Source organism: Phyllobates terribilis, unplaced genomic scaffold, assembly GCF_046119375.1.
Source record: "Phyllobates terribilis strain yellow unplaced genomic scaffold, ASM4611937v1 Scaffold_9__5_contigs__length_417890890, whole genome shotgun sequence".
Taxonomy (NCBI): domain Eukaryota; kingdom Metazoa; phylum Chordata; class Amphibia; order Anura; family Dendrobatidae; genus Phyllobates; species Phyllobates terribilis.
In genome coordinates this window covers 19,813,671-19,833,770 of record NW_027362769.1, presented here as the reverse complement: position 1 = coordinate 19,833,770, position 20,100 = coordinate 19,813,671, and the positions used below count along the sequence as shown (strand labels likewise).

Below are 20,100 nucleotides of genomic sequence, written 5' to 3'. Positions count from 1 at the left end.
AACCGGGATAACCTCAGCCTTGAAAGAATTGTTAAGAAAAGACCATTCAAAAATTTGGGGTAGATTCACAAGGAGTGGACTGCTGCTGGAGTCATTGCTTCTAGAGCCACCACACACAGATGTATCCAGGACATGGGCTACAAGTGTCGCATTCTTTATGTCAAGCCACTCATGACCAATAGACAATGCCAGAAGCGTCTTACCTGGACCAAGGAGAAAAAGACCTGGACTGTTGCTCAGTGGTCCAAGGTGTTGTTTTCAGATGAAAGTAAATTTTGCATTTCATTTGGAAATCAAGGTCCCAGTGTCTGAAGGAAGAGTGGAGAGGCACACAATCCAAGCTGCTTGAGGTCTAGTGTGCAGTTTCCACAATCAATGATGGTTTGGGGAGCCATGTCATCTGCTGGTGTAGGTCCACTTTGTTTTGTCAAGACCAACGTCAGCGCAGCCGTCTACCAGGAAATTTTAGAGCACTTCATGCTTCCTTCTGCCGACAAGCTTTTTGGAGATGGAAATTTCATTCTCCAGCAGGACTTGGCATCTGTCCACACTGCCAAAAGTACCAATACCTGGTTTAAAAACAACAGTATCACTGTGCTTGATTGGCCAGCAAACTCTCCTGACCTTAACCTCATAGAGAATCTATGGGGTATTGTCAAGAGGCAGATGAGAGACACCAGACCCAACAATGCAGACGAGCTGAAGGCTGCTATCAAAGCAACCTGGGCTTCCATAATACCTCAGCAGTGCCACAGGCTGATCACCTCCATGCCACGCCACATTGATGCAGTAACTGATGCAAATGGATCCCCGACCAAATATTGAGTGCATTTACTGAACATACATTTCAGTAGGCCAACATTTTGGATTTTAATAACATTTTTCAAGCTGGTGTTATAAAGTATTCTAATTTACTGAGATAATGACTTTTGTATTTTCATTGGCTGTAAGTCATAATCATCCACATTAACAGAAATAAACACTTGTATTTTTTTTTTTTTCAGATATTATATTTATATACAGTTATATGAAAAAGTTTGGGCACCCCTATTAATCTTAAGCTTAATGTTTTATAAAAATTGGTGTTTTTGCAACAGCTATTTCAGTTTGATATATGTAATAACTGTTGGACACAGTAATCTTTCTGCCTTGAGGTCGCGCCCACTACACTGGTTCTGCCCAGAAGTATACATAACGCACAGTGACTGCAGATTTATCATTTTGGATCTGACAACCCTTTTAAGCCTGTGCCCTAAATATACATTAATGTAGGTTTAAAACCCAGAACCAAGCACAGGTAAATTTATGGTGCTAGGTCATTATCACATTTAAACACTTTTCTTCTGCAAATTACTGTATATTCACTCTCTTTCTTATGATCCTATACTTGATTCATTTGAATGAGCAAAACAGAAATCCAAATCAATATTTGGTGTGACCGCCCTTTATTTTCAAAACCGTATCAAAGCTTCAGTTTTTTTTAGGTACATTTGTACACCGTTTTTGAACAATCTTGGAGATTCTTACAAACATCTTGGAGAACTAACATATCTTCTGTGGATATAGGCTTGCACAAATCCTTATGTCTCTCTGATGTTTTCTGTGGCAGACTCGATGCTGATAACAGGGCTCTGTTGAGGATATATTATAATTTCCAAGACTCGTTCTTTATGGTCCTAATAGTTCTTAATCACATTGATTGTAAGTTTGTGGGCGTTTTCCTGCTGCAGAATAAATTTGAAACCAGATGCCTCACTGATGGTATTGTATGATAGATTAGTGCATGCATGTATTTCCCAGCATTGAAGACCTGACCAAATCCCCCAACTCCATTATCTGAAACGTAGCCCCAAATTGCAAAAAACTTCCACCATGCTTCACTGCTGCCTACAGACACTCATTGTACCGCTCTCAAGCTCTTTGGCAAACTTCCTTTTGTTGCAGCCAAATATTAAAAATGTTGACTCCTCAGTACAGTGCACCTGCTGCCATTTCACTGCATTTGTTTTCATGCATAGTTTAGCCTTGTTTCCATGTAGAAGATATGGCTTTTTGTCTTCAATTCTTCAATGAAGACCACTACTGGCCAGACTTTTCTGAACAGTAGATGGGTGTAGCTGTGCCCAACTGGTTGCTGCCAGCTCTGAGCTGATCGCACTGCTGGACATCTTTGAATTTTGAAGAAAAGTAAACATGTGTCTTTCATCTGCCTCACTAAGTTTTATTGGCTACCCACTGATTCTACAGTCCTCAATGTTGCCCATTTTTTGGTGTCCTGATTGCTCCCTGTTGGTATTGTATGATTAATAAGTATCTGCCTGTATTTCTCAGCAATCTGATTCACTCCAAATTTATTCTGCAGCAGGACAATGACTCCAAACATGCAGCCAATGTCATTAACCCCTTTCTGACATGGGGCGTACTAATACGTATCTGTGCCCTGGGCCTATTGGACCGGATACGTAATAATATGCCCTGGCAATCGCACCCGCACAGAGGCTGTGCGGGCGCGATCGCCACCGGGTGTCAGCTAATAGTACCGAGTGTCAGTTGTGACAATGTTCTTTGAGCGGTCCTGCACCTCTCCCAGCACATTAACCCCCGAAATGCTGTGATCGAAGTCGATCACAGCATTCTGGGAGCAAGGGGAGGTGAGCGCCAATACTTACCTCCTCTCCGGCGTCCCGCATTGGGTCCCGATGGTTGTCATGGTGACCCGGATAAAAAAGTTAAAGCGCTCAGAATAAAGCGATGCAAAGAAAATTATTTTTTCTATCAAATAGATTTTATTGTGTAAAAGCGCCAAAGCATAAAAAAACTATATATATATATATATATATATATATATATATATATATATATATATATATATATATATATATATATATATATAATTATATATATGTATGTGATACCGCTGTAAACGTACTGACCAGAAGAATAAAGCTGCCTTATCAATTTTACCACATGCGGAATGGCATAAAAAAAAAAAAAAAAGCAAAAAAAGCAATTCCTGAATTGTTGGTTTTTGCTTATTCTGTCTCCAAAAAATCGAAATAGAAAGCCATCAAAAAATGTCACGTGCCCGAAAATGGCACCAATAAAACCGTCAACTCATCCCGCAAAAAACAAGCCATTACATGACTCTGTTGGCCTAAATATGTAAAAGTTATAGCTCTCAAAATATGGCGATGCAAAAACTGGTCTTTGCAAAAAAAAAGCGTCTTTTAGTGTGTGACAGATGTCAGTCATAAAAACCCGATATGATTCTGGCATCGCTGTAATCTCACGCCCCTAAGAATAAAGTCATCTAATCACTTATACCGCACGAGGAACGGCGTAAAAATAAACTCTAGTGTTAGGGTTAATGTTAGGGTTGTGCTAGGGTTAGGGTTAGGGTGTGTTGGGGTTGGGATTTTTTTGAAAAGTAAAGAAAAAAAATGATGACAATATGGCGACTAGTGTTGAGCGCAAGTGCTCGCTACTTGAGTTTGCATCGGGTGCTGGGGTATGCACCAAGTATCACGAGTGCTCGAGTGACATGCTAGAATCTCTGCCCTATATTAACCCCTTTCTGTCACAGACCGCTCGTGCCGGGGATTCAGCTGCAACTGCGATGCAATGGGGCATGACTAATGATGTCATTCTGATTCACCACCGGCTCCCCCAGTTAGGAAGCGGGGATCCGGCTGTCAATCAGAATGACGTCAGAAGTCACGCTCCGTCTACAGAGCGGAGCCGAAAATAAGTTTCAGGTGTGTAGATGTGACCTTCAGCAGCGGCTTCAGAATCCCGGTAGGAGCTGTCTGTGACCGCTCTGTGTCGGGGAAGAACAGCGCCTTGCACAAGAGGCAGGTAAGTAGCAATTACCTGCCTGTTAGTGCTTGGCCACATTTTTTGTTTTTTATAAAGTCCTGGATATCACCTTTTAAAAGCTGTGTACAAATGTACCTAAAAAATAAATTGATGCTGTTTTGAAGGCTAAGGGTGCTTACACCAAATAAGGATTTTGGTTTAGATTTCTCTGTTTTTTTCATTCACATTGCATTTTGAAAATTAATAAAAAATCGTGAAAGATGACATAATTTTTATTAAGAAAAAAATATTATTAAAAAGTGTGCATCTTATAGTCTGGAGAAAGTTTCTTATGATTGAGGAGAAACCTGACACAGCATTCTTTCTGATCATTGAAAAAACTATGCCGTAGCACAGTTCTCTCTCCACCTGCCAGACACTGATCCATCTGATTGGTGCAGGGCACAAGTGAAGGCCACCAGAACCTGCACATCAGCTCCTGATTAGTTAAAGGAGCTTTCAGGTCATATGATCCTTCATATGCCTGGAAGAAACTTCAAAATGTGGTAGTGTGTATACAGTGTATAGCAGAGGCGCGCACATGTGTTGTTGTAGCACAGCTATTTATATTTATGTGCTCATACACAAACAGGAGAGCTGGTACCTCCCAGCTCTACCTAATGCATTAAAATATGTGACATTAAACTTCTTTATACCACCAGGAAAGTTTTTTTTTTAAATGTCTTTCCATTTTCTGCTGTGTGAACCTGAGGTGCGTATTATAAATAAGCTGTGTCCTATATGTGTATATACATTTCTGTTTCATTAATGTTTTGTTCCATTGTAAAACATTTTTTCTTCCTCTTATACAGAGTTTTCAGACGCCAATGCAAAGTTTTACTGCCGTATTTACTATGCTGGAGAGTTTCACAGAATGCGCAAAGTAATTTTAGGCAGTAGTGAAGAAGATTTCATCCGCTCCCTAGCTCACTGTGTACCATGGCAGGCTCGAGGAGGAAAGTCTGGTGCCGCATTTTATGCAACAGAAGGTAAAGACCTCATTGAATTAATGCTTCTGATGTATTTTACAGGCTTTGTTTCGATCATATAACATTTTGACTGTCATATTGATACGTCAGGTTAACAGTAATAAGTTTACCAGACCGTCTTCAAAAAGTAACCCCTTCCTGACGTGGTGTGACAAATATGTGCGTCAAACTCCAGGTGTGTGGAGCGGGCTCAGGAGCCTGTAAGGCAGTCGGCATCTGTACCCGCAGTAATCACTGCTGTTTCTCTATCACTCAGCCGCTCATAATCCCATACCCACATCATGATGTTTATGGGGTTTCTGGTGGGTTGCCATGGCAACCTGAGGTATGCTGAATGCTGATCTTCATAGAAGACCATGACTTTTGCTGTATACTGCAGTACTTTATTTAGCAATCAGTCGGTTAAAGTCCAATTTTGACACATGAAAAACAAAAAAAATGAGAAAAAGCTTTTTTAAAAAAGGGAAAACATTAAGAATAACAAAAATTATATTCACCTCCTTTTCCCCCTTTAAAACTACTTAAAAGTAAAGATTTTCTTCATTGCCTTATCCATGAAATCAGATCAATCAAAATAAAAATATTTAACTTCTTTAACACCGTAAATAAAGTAAAAGATTCGAAATGCCAGAATTGTCATCTTTTCATCTATCCCTATTCCCTTCCCCCAAAAAAATGCAATTAAAAGTGATCAAAACATCCTATGTAGCATGAATACTATCAATAAAAAGTGAACTCACCTTGTAAAGAGCTTGAGCAAATCGGAAAATAAGTGTTTTGGGGCTCAGAAAATGTCTTTTTTTTTTTCCTATCAAAGTTTGTCATTGCAGTAATCACACCGACCTGGAAAATCATGTTGCCTGGTTCCTTTCTCTGCACCATAAAAACCAAACCTTAAAAACAATGGAGTTGCTTATTTTTCTCTCCCTTTTGCCACACTCGGAATTATTTTTTCTATTTTCCTGTACGTTATATGGTAAAATAAACAGTATTATTTAAAACTAGCGCAAAAAAAGAAGTCAGCATATTGGTGGAGAAATAAAAAAGTTCTGACTCTTAGAAGAAGGGGAGAAAAAAAACCAAGCGCAAAAAGGAAAATTAGCTGTGATGGGATAAGGTCCCTATCGGGGTTTGTGGATTTGACTTCTGAAAGCTGCTCATATAAAATAATCTGCATGATATGGATCCGGTGTCATTCAGGACACTTGGCCCAAGGAATTTTAGGAGCCAGATAAATCGGCCAAATCAATGATATCAAGCAAGCTTGTGTACAGAAAGGGTTAAACCATTTTGAGCAAAGCCCAAAACATCCTTAGCAGTATTCCTCCCATCCTTTGCAGCATTCCTTCCCATCCTTTGCAGCATTCCTTACCACCCTTTGCAGCATTCCTTCCCATCCTTTGCAGCATTCCTTCCCATCCTTTGCAGCATTCCTTCCCATCCTTTGCAGCATTCCTTCCCATCCTTTGCAGCATTCCTTCCCATCCTTTGCAGCATTCCTTCCCATCCTTTGCAGCATTCCTTCCCATCCTTTGCAGCATTCCTTACCATCCTTTGCAGCATTCCTTACCATCCTTTGCAGCATTCCTTACCATCCTTTGCAGCATTCCTTACCATCCTTTGCAGCATTCCTTACCATCCTTTGCAGCATTCCTTACCATCCTTTGCAGCATTCCTTACCATCCTTTGCAGCATTCCTTACCATCCTTTGCAGCATTCCTTACCATCCTTTGCAGCATTCCTTACCATCCTTTGCAGCATTCCTTACCATCCTTTGCAGCATTCCTTACCATCCTTTGCAGCATTCCTTACCATCCTTTGCAGCATTCCTTACCATCCTTTGCAGCATTCCTTACCATCCTTTGCAGCATTCCTTACCATCCTTTGCAGCATTCCTTACCATCCTTTGCAGCATTCCTTACCATCCTTTGCAGCATTCCTTACCATCCTTTGCAGCATTCCTTACCATCCTTTGCAGCATTCCTTACCATCCTTTGCAGCATTCCTTACCATCCTTTGCAGCATTCCTTACCATCCTTTGCAGCATTCCTTACCATCCTTTGCAGCATTCCTTACCATCCTTTGCAGCATTCCTTACCATCCTTTGCAGCATTCCTTACCATCCTTTGCAGCATTCCTTACCATCCTTTGCAGCATTCCTTACCATCCTTTGCAGCATTCCTTACCATCCTTTGCAGCATTCCTTACCATCCTTTGCAGCATTCCTTACCATCCTTTGCAGCATTCCTTACCATCCTTTGCAGCATTCCTTACCATCCTTTGCAGCATTCCTTACCATCCTTTGCAGCATTCCTTACCATCCTTTGCAGCATTCCTTACCATCCTTTGCAGCATTCCTTACCATCCTTTGCAGCATTCCTTACCATCCTTTGCAGCATTCCTTACCATCCTTTGCAGCATTCCTTACCATCCTTTGCAGCATTCCTTACCATCCTTTGCAGCATTCCTTACCATCCTTTGCAGCATTCCTTACCATCCTTTGCAGCATTCCTTACCATCCTTTGCAGCATTCCTTACCATCCTTAGCAGCATTCCTTACCATCCTTAGCAGCATTCCTTACCATCCTTAGCAGCATTCCTTACCATCCTTAGCAGCATTCCTTACCATCCTTCGCAGTATTCTGTCACGGGTGTGTCAGAAGTGACAGACAGTCACCCTGCAGTTGGTTGCAGGAGATCTCTACGTTTGGCATTACAGACATCTTCTTAGAAGCTGTCTCTGGGACCCAGCAGCTACCTTCCTCTGGCTAATTAACACCCTGCCTGGGAGTATAAATATCTGCTGTGTTTCAGAGGGAGGTGCCGGCAATATTCATTACTACTTTTGAAGGCTTTAGCAAGAAAAGTATTTCGTCCTCTCTGGAGCTTGAGGAAGTGCGCGCATTTGTCTGGAGTTGTCTAAAGCTACGCAATTTCCTCTTGTTTGTGTACCCTGTTGTCTATAGTGTTTAGTGGAGATCGACTAGTTCTCATCTCCTCCCTTCCCTAGCCTTGGCCATACGCCAGGGAAACACAGGGCGAGGCAAGCTTGCGGCGATTGGTGAAGAGCCAATACAGGGACGTTAGGGAGACAGGGTGACGCTAGATCAACCTAGGAGGTCTCCCTGTCCCCCTTTCCTTCCCATCCTTAGCAGCATTCCTTCTAAGCTGATTGTGATTCCGAGAGCCGTAGCGTTATACTCCTGCAAAATCCTAAGAAGAGAATCGGCATGCAGTGCTCAGAAAGACGCGCCATTAATCTTTCATCCTCTAGGTAGCAGAGCCCCTTGGGTCAGATCAGGACAGAAATTGACAAGAGGGGCTGATTGGGCACCAGCATGTTTATTCAGCTCTGTCCTGCATTATTGAGAGCTTCTGAAGATGTTGATGTGTGCAGACAATATGTGACTCCCTATCTCCTTCATTACCGGACCTTGTTCTAATAAACTTTTTCTTGCATTTTAGAAAGGTTTAATTTTCAGGTTTTCAACTTTGACACTACCCTCGCGGCTTGTACAGACCATCATTATCTATTATATGTTTGCCATACGGATGGAGGACAGACAGATGACGGTTGCGCTGCTCTCTTGAGAAATGTTAGTTCTGTATAAATTGCAGGATAATAAGGTGGATAACACAAGAGCGTTCTGTCAGGAGGTGTCATGTACGTCGCACTGACATCTCCCATTAGACATCCGAGCCAAGCATTTGATGTACTGCGTGCTATAACATAAGTGTACAGTGAATATAAGACACTATTTCATCACTACAAATCACAATTTTCAAAAATGAATATGAAGAACAGAGTAGTATCTCCAGCTGATAGGCCCGGTGTGTCTGTATCCATCAGTGATCAAGGCCTTCCAGGACTCACTGCACCCAGGAACACAATACCATCAAGTTCTTGTTCAGAAAATCAGCATGACTTTTACAAAGTGGTCCCTGGCCTTATCACTGCAGAGGACTTTATTCTCAATTACTTCATGGTAGTCAAATCTCTTCTCTTCTTGAAGACTGAACAATTGCTCTCATGTAATGAGAAATTTTAGGATACGTTTAAACAACATTTTTTTTTCAGGTCTGCTCCAAAAATTGCCTGAAAAAGCACTCGGGGAAACTCACAATAGAATGAACAGATCCATATTAATTTCTGTCTAAAAAGACTGCCTATACACATGTTCAGGCTTATGAGCTATGAGTTTCCAAAAACACAGAGTGATTAAAAGAAGTGACCTGACCATTCTTCAGCCATTTTCTGCTTGAAAGTCTCTCCACAATGTAAGGCAAAGGGAAAGCTAAAAAAAATATCCTGGGCTTTTTTGTGACCACCTTTGCCAAGAAAAAACCCTCATATGTTACACATTGCTTTATAAAGTTAAACACTCTGCAGACTTTGCAGAAAAAAAAACACTTAAAAGACGCCCCCAAAAAAGCTTACAAAAATGTTTAAAAAACGCCAAAAAAATGCTTTAGGAAAAAAATTGCCAGTGTCTTTTCAAATGGTTTCATCTTGAAAACCTTGTCCATTTCACCTGCCAGGAAAAACTAACGTGTGCATGTACCCTTATCTGTGGCACTGTTAGTGCACATTGTACTATGGAGACCACTATGTCTTCACAGTAGAGCAAATCCAGTGGTGCACAGCCATAATAGTATAATCTTATTACTCCAGCAATGAATAAGGAACTCTTTCCGAAACGCGTTTGCTATTAACACCCCTCTTGTATAGTGATTTAAAACTTTTTGTCTCTAGAAAGTTGTATACTTTCATTTTTTAAATGAATTTTTATTAAAAGGTGTTTTTAAGAAGTTCAGAATGCTGGAATTATTCTTTTCTACAAGTATAATCCTATTACTCTAGTCGGAACTTTCTTTTGAGGAAAAAGTAAAGCAATATGAGAGTGATTGTTCAGTGTGTAACTTTCTGCAAAGCACCACATTAAATGGAGGATTGAGGAGCTGGTGATTTGCAGGAATTGCCGACTTACTTGTAAAGTTACTGCATTGTTTGTCAGGCATTTACCTGGGTTCTTCAAATATGAAAGAAGAAATTCAGAAAATAAGAAATGTTCTGAAGTCCACTGGATGTGTTAAAGCGGTTATCCAGGACTATATTATTTTTTTTTTCTCTGGGTCTAAGAGCGAAGGTAGTTGTTTAGTACCTGCCTATGCTGCCTGGCACAGATCTATGGTGGCACTGAGTGGTCACAGACCGAGCGATTCTGCGTTTTTCGCTGAGATCATGTCAGAAGAGCGGTGGCTTCTTTTCTGCTTCACTCTGTTGATGGGGCCTGACTACTGATATCATGCTGATTGACAGCTGGCTCCCCGCTTCATGACTGCGAGAAGCTGGCTGTCAGCCAGCATGACGTCGACCGTCACGCCCAGTCGGTAAAGCAGGCTGCATGAAGAAGAGCTGCTTTGTTGACGTGGAGCAGCTGATTGGTAACAGCTCTGAGCCATTGCCGGATGGCCTCTCTTAGAACTACCTGCCCGTTAGTTTTTTGGCCTATAGTTAAAAAATAATTTAGTGCTGATCAACCCCTTTAAGGATCCTGTAAAGCAATTGCTTCATATTGCTCAAGACTCAAAGGTAACACACGGCACTAATAGACAGGTTACAGTTCATCTGTCATATTAATATACATCAATGCTTATTTATAAAATAACAGTAAGTGCAGCCATATTGGATGTCACCTTTGCGATTGCAATTTGTATGTTTGTAATAGGACTGTATGTTACTACTGGTGTAAGTTTGTCATTATTTTTGTGGACATTTGTGTGGTACAAATTAATTGCTTTCCTTTTTCCCCACAGATGACAGATTTATTTTGAAACAGATGCCTCGCCTCGAAGTACAATCGTTTCTTGACTTTGCTCCACACTACTTCACATACATCACTAACGCTGTACAAATGAAGGTACGACCTCCTGGGTTCTGTTAAAAGGTTCTGATTTCAAATCCTAAGTGATCAAGGAAAGTCTGAGGCGTCTAAGAATATGGAGGGTGTTTGTTGTGCAACAGAACGTATGCAGCGTAGTAGAGCAGGCCTCTGTCTCCGGCTTATTGTTCACCGGAGCCCTCAGTCTGTAGTACCATGCTGGTAGTAAATGTGAGGCAGCCTGATCATTGTACAGTGTCACATGTGGCCGAATACAGGTCTATTCTCACACATGACTTGTTCTACAAAACTCTTAATTGCAAATCTTCGAGAGAGCAATAACACGCTACCTGGAATTGTTTTTCTCTTCCAGTTTGTTCTTTAAGAGTCACTGAGGCCAGTTATCGATTCCTTAGAGACCAAAGGTTTTTTTGGAGTAAAATCCAACTCTCCCTATGATTACACTGTACAACAAACTTTTATAATTTTTTTGTCTCTTCGATTAGTTTTGGGTGATTCATATAGATTTCACAATGCTGAACAAGAATATTAAGCCAACAATATCTATAACGTAGGGTTTTTAAGATACAGCAAATTAAAAATTTAGCATATCACTACCCCTCGATCGCCATACATATATATAATAACACTATGACTTAATTAAAGTCATAATGAAAAAGACAGCATATTGAGCTGTAAACTATATCAGCAGTAAATATAAAGAATTAAAAATTTTTGCTGCTGATTTTCGCTTATAATCAGCGACTGGCGAATCACAAATCAGATATCAACAGTAGTCAGACAGCACCAAAGAACTCCACTTGCCCTGGTATCGTTTCTCCATCTTTGCAATGTCTTGATGAAACCTTTCACCATGTTCATCGCTAACAGATCCAAGATTGTTAGGGAAAAAGTCCAAGTGGGAATGCAGAAAATGTATTTTCAATGACCTGTTACAGTCCATCGATTTGAACACAGAGAGCATGTTTTCCACCAGTTGGACATAGTTCGACACTCTTCTATTGCCAAGAAAGTTATAAATCACATTTTTAAGGCTGTGCATGTAACTTTTTTAGTGCATTGGAGAAGGCCATAAAAGTGACTGTCTTTCATTATCTCTCTAATCTGTGGGCCAGCAAAAATTCCTTTTCTAATCTTTGCATCGCTGATGCGTGGAATCTTCTGTCGCATGTAACAAAATGCCTCAGCTTTCTTGTTCAGTCCCTTAACAAAGTTCTTCATTAGCCCGAGTTTTATGTGTAGAGGAGGAAGAAATATCTTTGACGGATCTACAAGCGTATCATGTTTTATATTTTTTTGCCCAGCAACCAGTTTTGCACATAGTAGCCAGTCCTTTCTGACAGTGTTGATCTCTCGCACGACTGTCCCATTCACAGAGAAAGCAGCAGTACTTGGTATAGCCAAGTTGCATTTCAAGGAGAATTCAACTACCTTCAAATCTCCACATATATTCCAGTTGTAATTGCAGTAATGAATGTGGTTCAACAGTAACTGCATGTTTTCATAAGTCTTTCATATGCACAGCATATCCTACTGGTATAGAAGGAAATATATCGCCATTGTGTAATAAAACTGCCTTCAGACCTCTGATGGATGAGTCAATAAACAGTCACCATTCTGTTGGGTCATGTTCACATCCTAGCTGAAAAAACAAACCTGTGATGTCATGGCAAAAAGCTAAATCATCAACCTGACTGAAGAATTTTGTAAGATCTTCTTCACGACTACGAAATGCCAAAATTTTCATTCTTGGTGACAACAGATTCCATCCTTGCAGCCTTGATCCTGGTAATTCTGCCTGCCTCTTTGATAAGTTCAAATCCCTCACCAGGTCATTTAGGTCAGCTTGTCATAGAGAAGATATGGCTCACTGGATGTTGATGGTTCGAAGTCTGGATCAGCAGAAATCTCCTTTTCTGCCGACACCTCTATTGTTGCTTCGTCGTCATCTTCCTCGAGCGTCCATACTTCGGGTGGCTTAGGAACTGGGAGACTATCATCATGAAGTACTGGTCGCATGGCTGATGGACTGTTAGGATAGTCTATGAATTTCGTTGTCTTTGCTGAAAACCCAGACACATTTGTAATACAGAATTAACAATCACTAATGTGATTCCTCTGCTCCCTCCATATCATTGGGACAGCAAATGGCATTGAAGATCGCAGTCCCATTATTCAGAGTCTTAGATTGACAGAGCAAGAAGTGCAACATATATGAGGTGCCCAAGACTTATCTTGGTCCCTAATTGTGCAACCAAAATATAGTTCATATGCTTTCTTGATGAATGGACTTATGTATCTTCTCTGACTTTTCAGAGTGTACTCACCGCAAATGTAACAAAGTGTCACGACTATTACGACACTGACGAGACATTTCAGAGTCGATTTATTACAAAGTACTAGAGATATACACTGCTCAAAAAAAAAAAGGGAACACTCCAATAACACATCCTAGATCTGAACGAATGAAATATTCTCATTGAATACTTTGTTCTGTACAAAGTTAAATGTGCTGACAACAAAATCACACAAAAATCATCAATGGAAATCAAATTTATTAACCAATGGAGGCCTGGATTTGGAGTCACCCCCAAAATTAAAGTGGAAAAACACACAACAGGCTGATCCAACTTTGATGTAATGTCCTTAAAACAAGTCAAAATGAGGCTCAGTATTGTGTGTGGCCTCCACGTGCCTGTATGACCTCCCTACAATGCGTGGGCATGCTCCTGATGAGGTTGCGGATGGTCTCCTGTGGGATTTCCTCCCAGACCTGGACAAAAGCATCCGCCAACTCCTGGACAATCTGTGGTGCAACGTGACATTGGTGGATGGTACGAGACATGATGTCCCAGCTGTGCTCAATCGGATTCAGACCTGTTGAACGGGCGGGCCAGTCTATAGCTTCAATGCTTTCATCTTGCAGGAACTGCTGACACGCTCCAGCCACATGAGGTCTGGCATTGTCCTGTATTAGGAGGAACCCAGGGCCAACCGCACCAGCATATGGTCTCACAAGGGGTCTGAGGATCTCATCTTGGTACCTAATGGCATTCAGGCTGCCTCTGGCTAGCACATGGAGGGCTGTGCGGCCCTCCAAAGAAATGCCATCCCACACCATTACTGACCCACTGCCAAACCGGCCATGCTGACAATGTTGCAGGCAGCAGATAGCTCTCCATGGCGTCTCCAGACTCTGTCACGTCTGTCACATGTGCTCAGTGTGAACCTGCTTTCATCTGTGAAGAGCACAGGGCGCCAGTGGCGACTTTGCAATCCTGGTGTTCTGTGGCAAATGCCAAGCGTCCTGCACGGTGTTGGGCTGTGAGCACAACCCCCATCTGTGGACATCGTGCCCTCATACCACCCTCATGGAGTCGGTTTCTAACCGTTTGTGCGGACACATGCACATTTGTGGCCTGCTTTAGGTCATTTTGCAAGGCTCTGGCAGTGCTCCTCCTGTTCCTCCTTGCTCAAAGGAGGAGGTAACAGTTCTGCTGCTGGGTTGTTACCCTCCTATGGCTCCCTCCACATCTCCTGATATCTGCTCCATGCTCTGGACACTGTGCTGACAGACACAGCTACCCTTCTTGCCACATCTCACAGTGATGTGCCATCCTGGATGAACTGCACTACCTGAGCAACTTCTGTGGGTTGTAATGTAGACACCGCCTCATGCTACTGTACCTCTAGGTGAGAGCAATGGCAAAATGAAAAAGTGACCAAAACAACAGCCAAAAAGGATGAGAACAGAGAAATGGTCTGTGGTCGCCACCTGCAGAACCACTCCTTTATAGGGGGTATCTTGCTAATTGCCGATCATTTCTACCAGTTGTCTCTTCCATTTGCACAACAGCATGAGAAAGTGATTCACAATCAGTGTTGCTTCATAACTGGACAGAGATTTCACAGAAGTATTATTGACTTGGAGTTACATTGTGTTGTTTAAGTGTTCCCTTTATTTTTTTGAGCAGTGTATATATACACACACACAGGTGCATCTCACTAAATTAGAATAGCATAAAAAAGTTAATTTCAGTTCTTCAATACAAAAAGTGAAACTCATATATTATATAGAGTCATTACAAACAGAGTGATTTATTTCAAGTGTTTATTTCTGTTAATGTTGATTATGGATTAAAGCCGATGAAAACACAAAAGTCCTTATCTCATTAAATTAAAATAATTAACAAAAAACACCTGCAAAGGCTTTTGATGCGTTTAAAAAGGTCCCTTAGTCTGTTGCAGTAGGCTCTACAATCATGGGGAAGACTGCTGACTTGACAGATGTCCAGAAGGCAGTCATTGACACTAAGTAAATGCAAAGTAAATTTTGCATTTCATTTGGAAATCAAGGTCCCAGAGTCTGGAGGAAGAGTGGAGAGCTGGCTGTTCAGAGTGCTGTATCCAAGCATATTAATGGAAAGTTGAGTGGTAGAAAAAGGTGCACAAGCACTTGTTAAGATAAGACCATTCAAAAATTTGAGGGAGATTCACAAGGAGTGGACTGCTGCTGGAGTCATTGCTTCTAGAGCCACCACACACAAATGTATCCAGGACATGGGCTACAAGTGTCGCATTCCTTGTGTCAAGCCACTCATGACCAATAGGCAATGCCAGAATCGTCTTACCTGAGCCAAGGAGAAAAAGACCTGGACTGTTGCTCAGTAGTCCAAGGTGTTGTTTTCAGATGAAAGTAAATTTTGCATTTAATTTGGAAATCAAGGTCCCAGAGTATGGAGGAAGAGTGGAGAGGCACACAATCCAAGCTGCTTGAGGTCTAGTGTGAAGTTTCCACAATAAGTGATAGTTTGGGGAGCCATGTCATCTGCTGGTGTAGGTCCACTGTGTTTTATCAAGATCAAAGTCAGTGTAACCGACTACCAGGAAATTTTAGAGCACTTCATGCTTCCTTCTGCCGACAAGCTTTTTGGAGATGGAAATTTCATTCTCCAGCAGGACTTGGCACCTGTCCACACTGCCAAAAGTACCAATACCTGGTTTAAAAACAACAGTATCACTGTGCTTAATTGGCCAGCAAATTCGCCTGACCTTAACCCATAGAGAATCTATGGGGTATTGTCAAGAGGAAGATGAGACACCAGACCCAACAATGCAGATGAGCTGAAGGCTGCTATCAAAGCAACCTGGGCTTCCATAACACCTCAGCAGTGCCACAGGCTGATCGCCTCCATGCCACGCCACATTGATGCAGTAATTGATGCAAAAGGAGCCCTGACCAAGTATTGAGTGCATTTACTGAACATACATTTCAGTAGGCCAACATTTCGGATTTTAAAAACATTTTTCAAGCTGTTGTTATAAAGTATTCTAATTTACTGTGGTAATTAGTTTTGTGTTTTCATTGCGTGTAAGCCATAATCATCAACATTAACAGAAATAAACACTTGAAATAGATCACTCTAATTGTAATGACTCTATATAATGAGTTTCGCTTTTTATATTGAAGAACTGAAATAAATTAACTTTTTGCTGATATTCTAATTTACTGAGATGCACTTGTATATATATGTGTCAGTCTGTCCGAAGCCTTTATAGACTGCGCCTGCTCAATGCGCCTGTGCAGTGTGGCCCCAGACAGAGGGAATATATCCACATCCCAGACAATGGTGCCCATGCATACTGCGATATCCGGCGCCATAAGCACATACCTGACCGGGAAGAGTGTTGCCGCAGCGCCTCTGTTCGGGCTGGGGGAGGAGTGTGGTGTCGGAATTGGCGCATTCGCATAGCGCGCTATCCTGCGCCATTTTAGTGAATATATAATTGCAGTGTGTCTTCAACAAAATAGCAAATGTGTCTTTACTTAAATGGCGCCGGATAGCGCGCTAGACAGGCGCTGATTCCGGCGCCATTTTAGTAAAATAACACAGGCGATGCAGTGGAGCGATGGAAATGTGAGTCGGAGTGTTTTTTTTATTGATTTGATGGAAGGATGGGGGAGCATATACCAGGATGGGGGCGCACATAACGGGATGGGGACACAGGATTGGGGAGCATATACCTGCGTGGGGGCGCAGGATAGGGGAGCATATACCAGGATGGGGGAGCATATAACAGAATGGGGGCGCAGGATGGGGGAGCAGATATCAGGATGGTGGCACAGTATGTGGGAGCACAAAGCAAGATGGAGGCGCACATAACAGTATGGGGAAGCACATAGCAGGATGGGGGCGCAAGAATGGTGGAGCATATACCAGGATGCGGGAGCACATAACAGGATAGGGGACCAGAATGGGGGTGCAGGATGGGGGAGCACATAAGAGTAGGGGGGTTAAGGATAGGGGCGCATATTGCAGGATGGGGGCGCAAGGATGGGGGAGCATATACCAGGATAGGGGACCAGAAGGGTGGCACAGGATGGGGTAGCATATACCAGGAGGAAGGACCAGAATGGGGGCTAAAATAAAAGGATGGGGGAGCATATACCAGGATATGGGAGCACAAAGCGAAAGCAGGATTGGGGAACATATACCTGCATGGTGGCGCAGGATGGGGGCTCAAGATGGGGGAGCACATAAGATGGGGGCACAGGATAGGGGAGCATTTACCAGGATGGGGGCATAGGTTGGGGGAGCACATAACAGGATGGGGGTGCAGGATGGGGGAGCACATAATAGGATAGGGGACCAGGGTGGACAGCACATAACAGGATGGGGGACCAGGATGGGGACGCATAAACCAGAAGGGAAGGATCAGGATGGGGGAGCATATACCAGGATGGGGGGACCAGGATGGGCAAGCACATAACAGGAGGAAGGACCAGGATAGGGGACCAGGAGGGGGGCGCACATAATAGAATGAGGATAGGGGAGCACATACCAATAAAAATGCTCGCCACCAGGGTGTAGAACAGGTTTAAAAGCTAGTTTGTGTGTTTTGTGTGTGTATGTATTTGTGTGTGTGTGTATGTATGTATATATATAATCTGTGTGTATATGTATGTACTTCCACGTTACTGGTAGTACAAAGGCTCTGGAAAAGCGCCCCCCAAAAGAAATTCAGCAAATTCTGCCCTCCAAATGCCGCCCCTCCCTTCTGAGCTCCACAGGGTGCCTAAACCGCAGTTAGCATCCACATGTTAGGCATTTCTGTAGCGATGAAAGACCACTTAATTAACGTACTGGTCACTACAACGGCAGTTTGTAATTTTCACTCCGTAACATCCACTGCTGCTTGCTACTGGAAAACAGCCATGGAGTCAAAATCATGTACACCTGTAGATAAATGCCCAAAGGGGTATAATTTCCAAAATTGGGGTCACTTGAGGGATTCTGCTCTTAGGAGCTGTGTATATGGAGTCTGCTACTATTCTAGAAAAATCTGCGCTCCAGGAGGCAAATAACGCTCCGTCCCTCCCGAGTCTCGCCGTGTGGCTAAGCAGTACTGTACAGCCACATATAGGGTATTTCTGCAATTTCTGCATTCAGCAGAAATTGTGGGACAAATTTTGGTGCCATTTTTACCCATTTCCCAGTGTAAAAATGTAAATTCTGGGGCTAAAACAAACTTTTGGTGGTAAAAATCTCACAGAATGGGGCAAGAATTCAAAAAAACATCACAGAAAAAAAATAGCCTTACCAACACCATGTCAGATTACCAAAGCACAAGCAGGATGCGGCAGACCCCCATGATAAAGGCGGGGGCAGCACAGGTGTGAAATACTGATGCAACAGCCACCCCCTCCATGAATTGGCAGATATCTGAGTGGCTGTATAGTATTATAATGCACATCACCGCAGCTTGTATAGGACACCAGTCACACAGATAGTTGTGGTGCACAGTGTCTGGCTTACAGCCTATTAATGACGTACAGAATTTTAAATCGAGTGGGCTGCCCGGCACTATATACGTGCACCCCACAGGACAGACACCTCCATTCACCCAACCATCAATAAAGGGCCTTGCCGCATCCTGCAAAAAATGAAAAATGTGCAATAAAAAAATGAAAAATAATGTGTAAGATAAATACATTACATGAGGTATTAGTCGATATTTTGGCCAAAATATGCAAGCTCGCGACCCGTGCCAAGGGTCCTCATAACTTGAGAGTCCCTACACTAAAATTAAAAGCATCTCACAAAAAAGGACAAGAATTCAGAAAAACACAGAAAAAAACAGCCTTACCAACACCAGGCACTCTCAAACCAGCCCAGCAAAATCTGAACTCCAATAAGGTGCTTCTTGCCTTCTGAGTTTTGCACTGTGCATCAAAAGTAGTTTTCGACCACATGTGGGGTATCTGTGTACACAGGAAAAATTGCATAACAAATTTTGGGGTCCATTTTCTCCAGATACCCCTTTGAAAATAAAAAAAAAAAAATGGGGCTAAAAAACATTTTTGTGGAAAAATGGGATTTTTTCCATTGTGAAGCACTTGAGGGTTCAAGGTGCTCACTACAATTCTAGATAAATTCCCTCAGGGGTCTAATTTTCAAAATTGAGTCACTTGTGGGGGGTTTCCACTATTTAGGCACATTAATAATATTACTGTGGGGCAGAGATGTACATAAACGAAAGTGATCAGAAAGTGATCATGCCTTTAAATAGGCTGAAAAATTCCTGTAAACAAAGCCTTTTGATTAATTGACATCATTTGAGATAATTGGAGGTGTACATGTGGCATTTTAACTTTCCTTCAAGGCCTATCTGCTTTTGTTCTTTTCATGGGAAAATTGAAATAAATTAGTATCAGAAAAACAATTGTGGACTACCATAAATAGTACATCCTTGAGAGCAATTTCCAAATGCCTGAAGATGCCACGCTCATCTGTTGAAATGATAATCTGCAAGTTTAAACAGAATGGGAATACATAACCATTATACAATTTAAGAAGGAGGCACATTATATCTCCCAGAGATGAATGACCTTGTAAAAATGCTGGAAGAAACGGGTACAAAAGTTTCGATGTCAACACTAAAATGTGCCTTATATATCATCCTGACCTGATAGGCAAGGGAGAAGCCAATGCTCCAAAACAGCCATAAAAAAGCCAGGTTACAGTCTGCATCTGCACATGGGGGGCAAATATCTTATTTCTTGGAGAAATGTCCTCAGGTCTGATGAAGTAGAAATGAAACTGTTCGTTAGGTATGCAAGAAAAAATATAAGGTTTGCAAGCAAATAAATCATCCCAACCATTAAGCACGTGCGTGACAGTCTAATATTATGTGATTTGCTACGGAAGGGACTGGTGCACTACACAAAAAAGATGACATTATGAGAAAGGGAAATTATGTGGCGATCCTGAAGCCACACCATCAGGTAAGAAATTGGGTGCAAATGGGTCATCAACATGGATAATGACCCAAAGTATGCATCCACAGTTGTG

General features: G+C 42.1%; 1 protein-coding gene across 4 annotated transcripts in view; it reads left to right on the top strand.

Moving 5' to 3' along the window:
* The window catches only part of PIKFYVE (phosphoinositide kinase, FYVE-type zinc finger containing), a 284,611-nt gene that overhangs the window by 238,531 nt on the left and 25,980 nt on the right, over window positions 1-20,100 (top strand). For all 4 annotated transcript variants that reach the window (XM_073646326.1, XM_073646322.1, XM_073646325.1 and 1 more), the window contains 2 exons: window positions 4,668-4,844; window positions 10,662-10,765. In XM_073646326.1, the coding sequence (XP_073502427.1) occupies window positions 4,668-4,844; window positions 10,662-10,765 (281 nt within the window). The remainder of the gene's footprint in view (window positions 1-4,667; window positions 4,845-10,661; window positions 10,766-20,100) is intronic.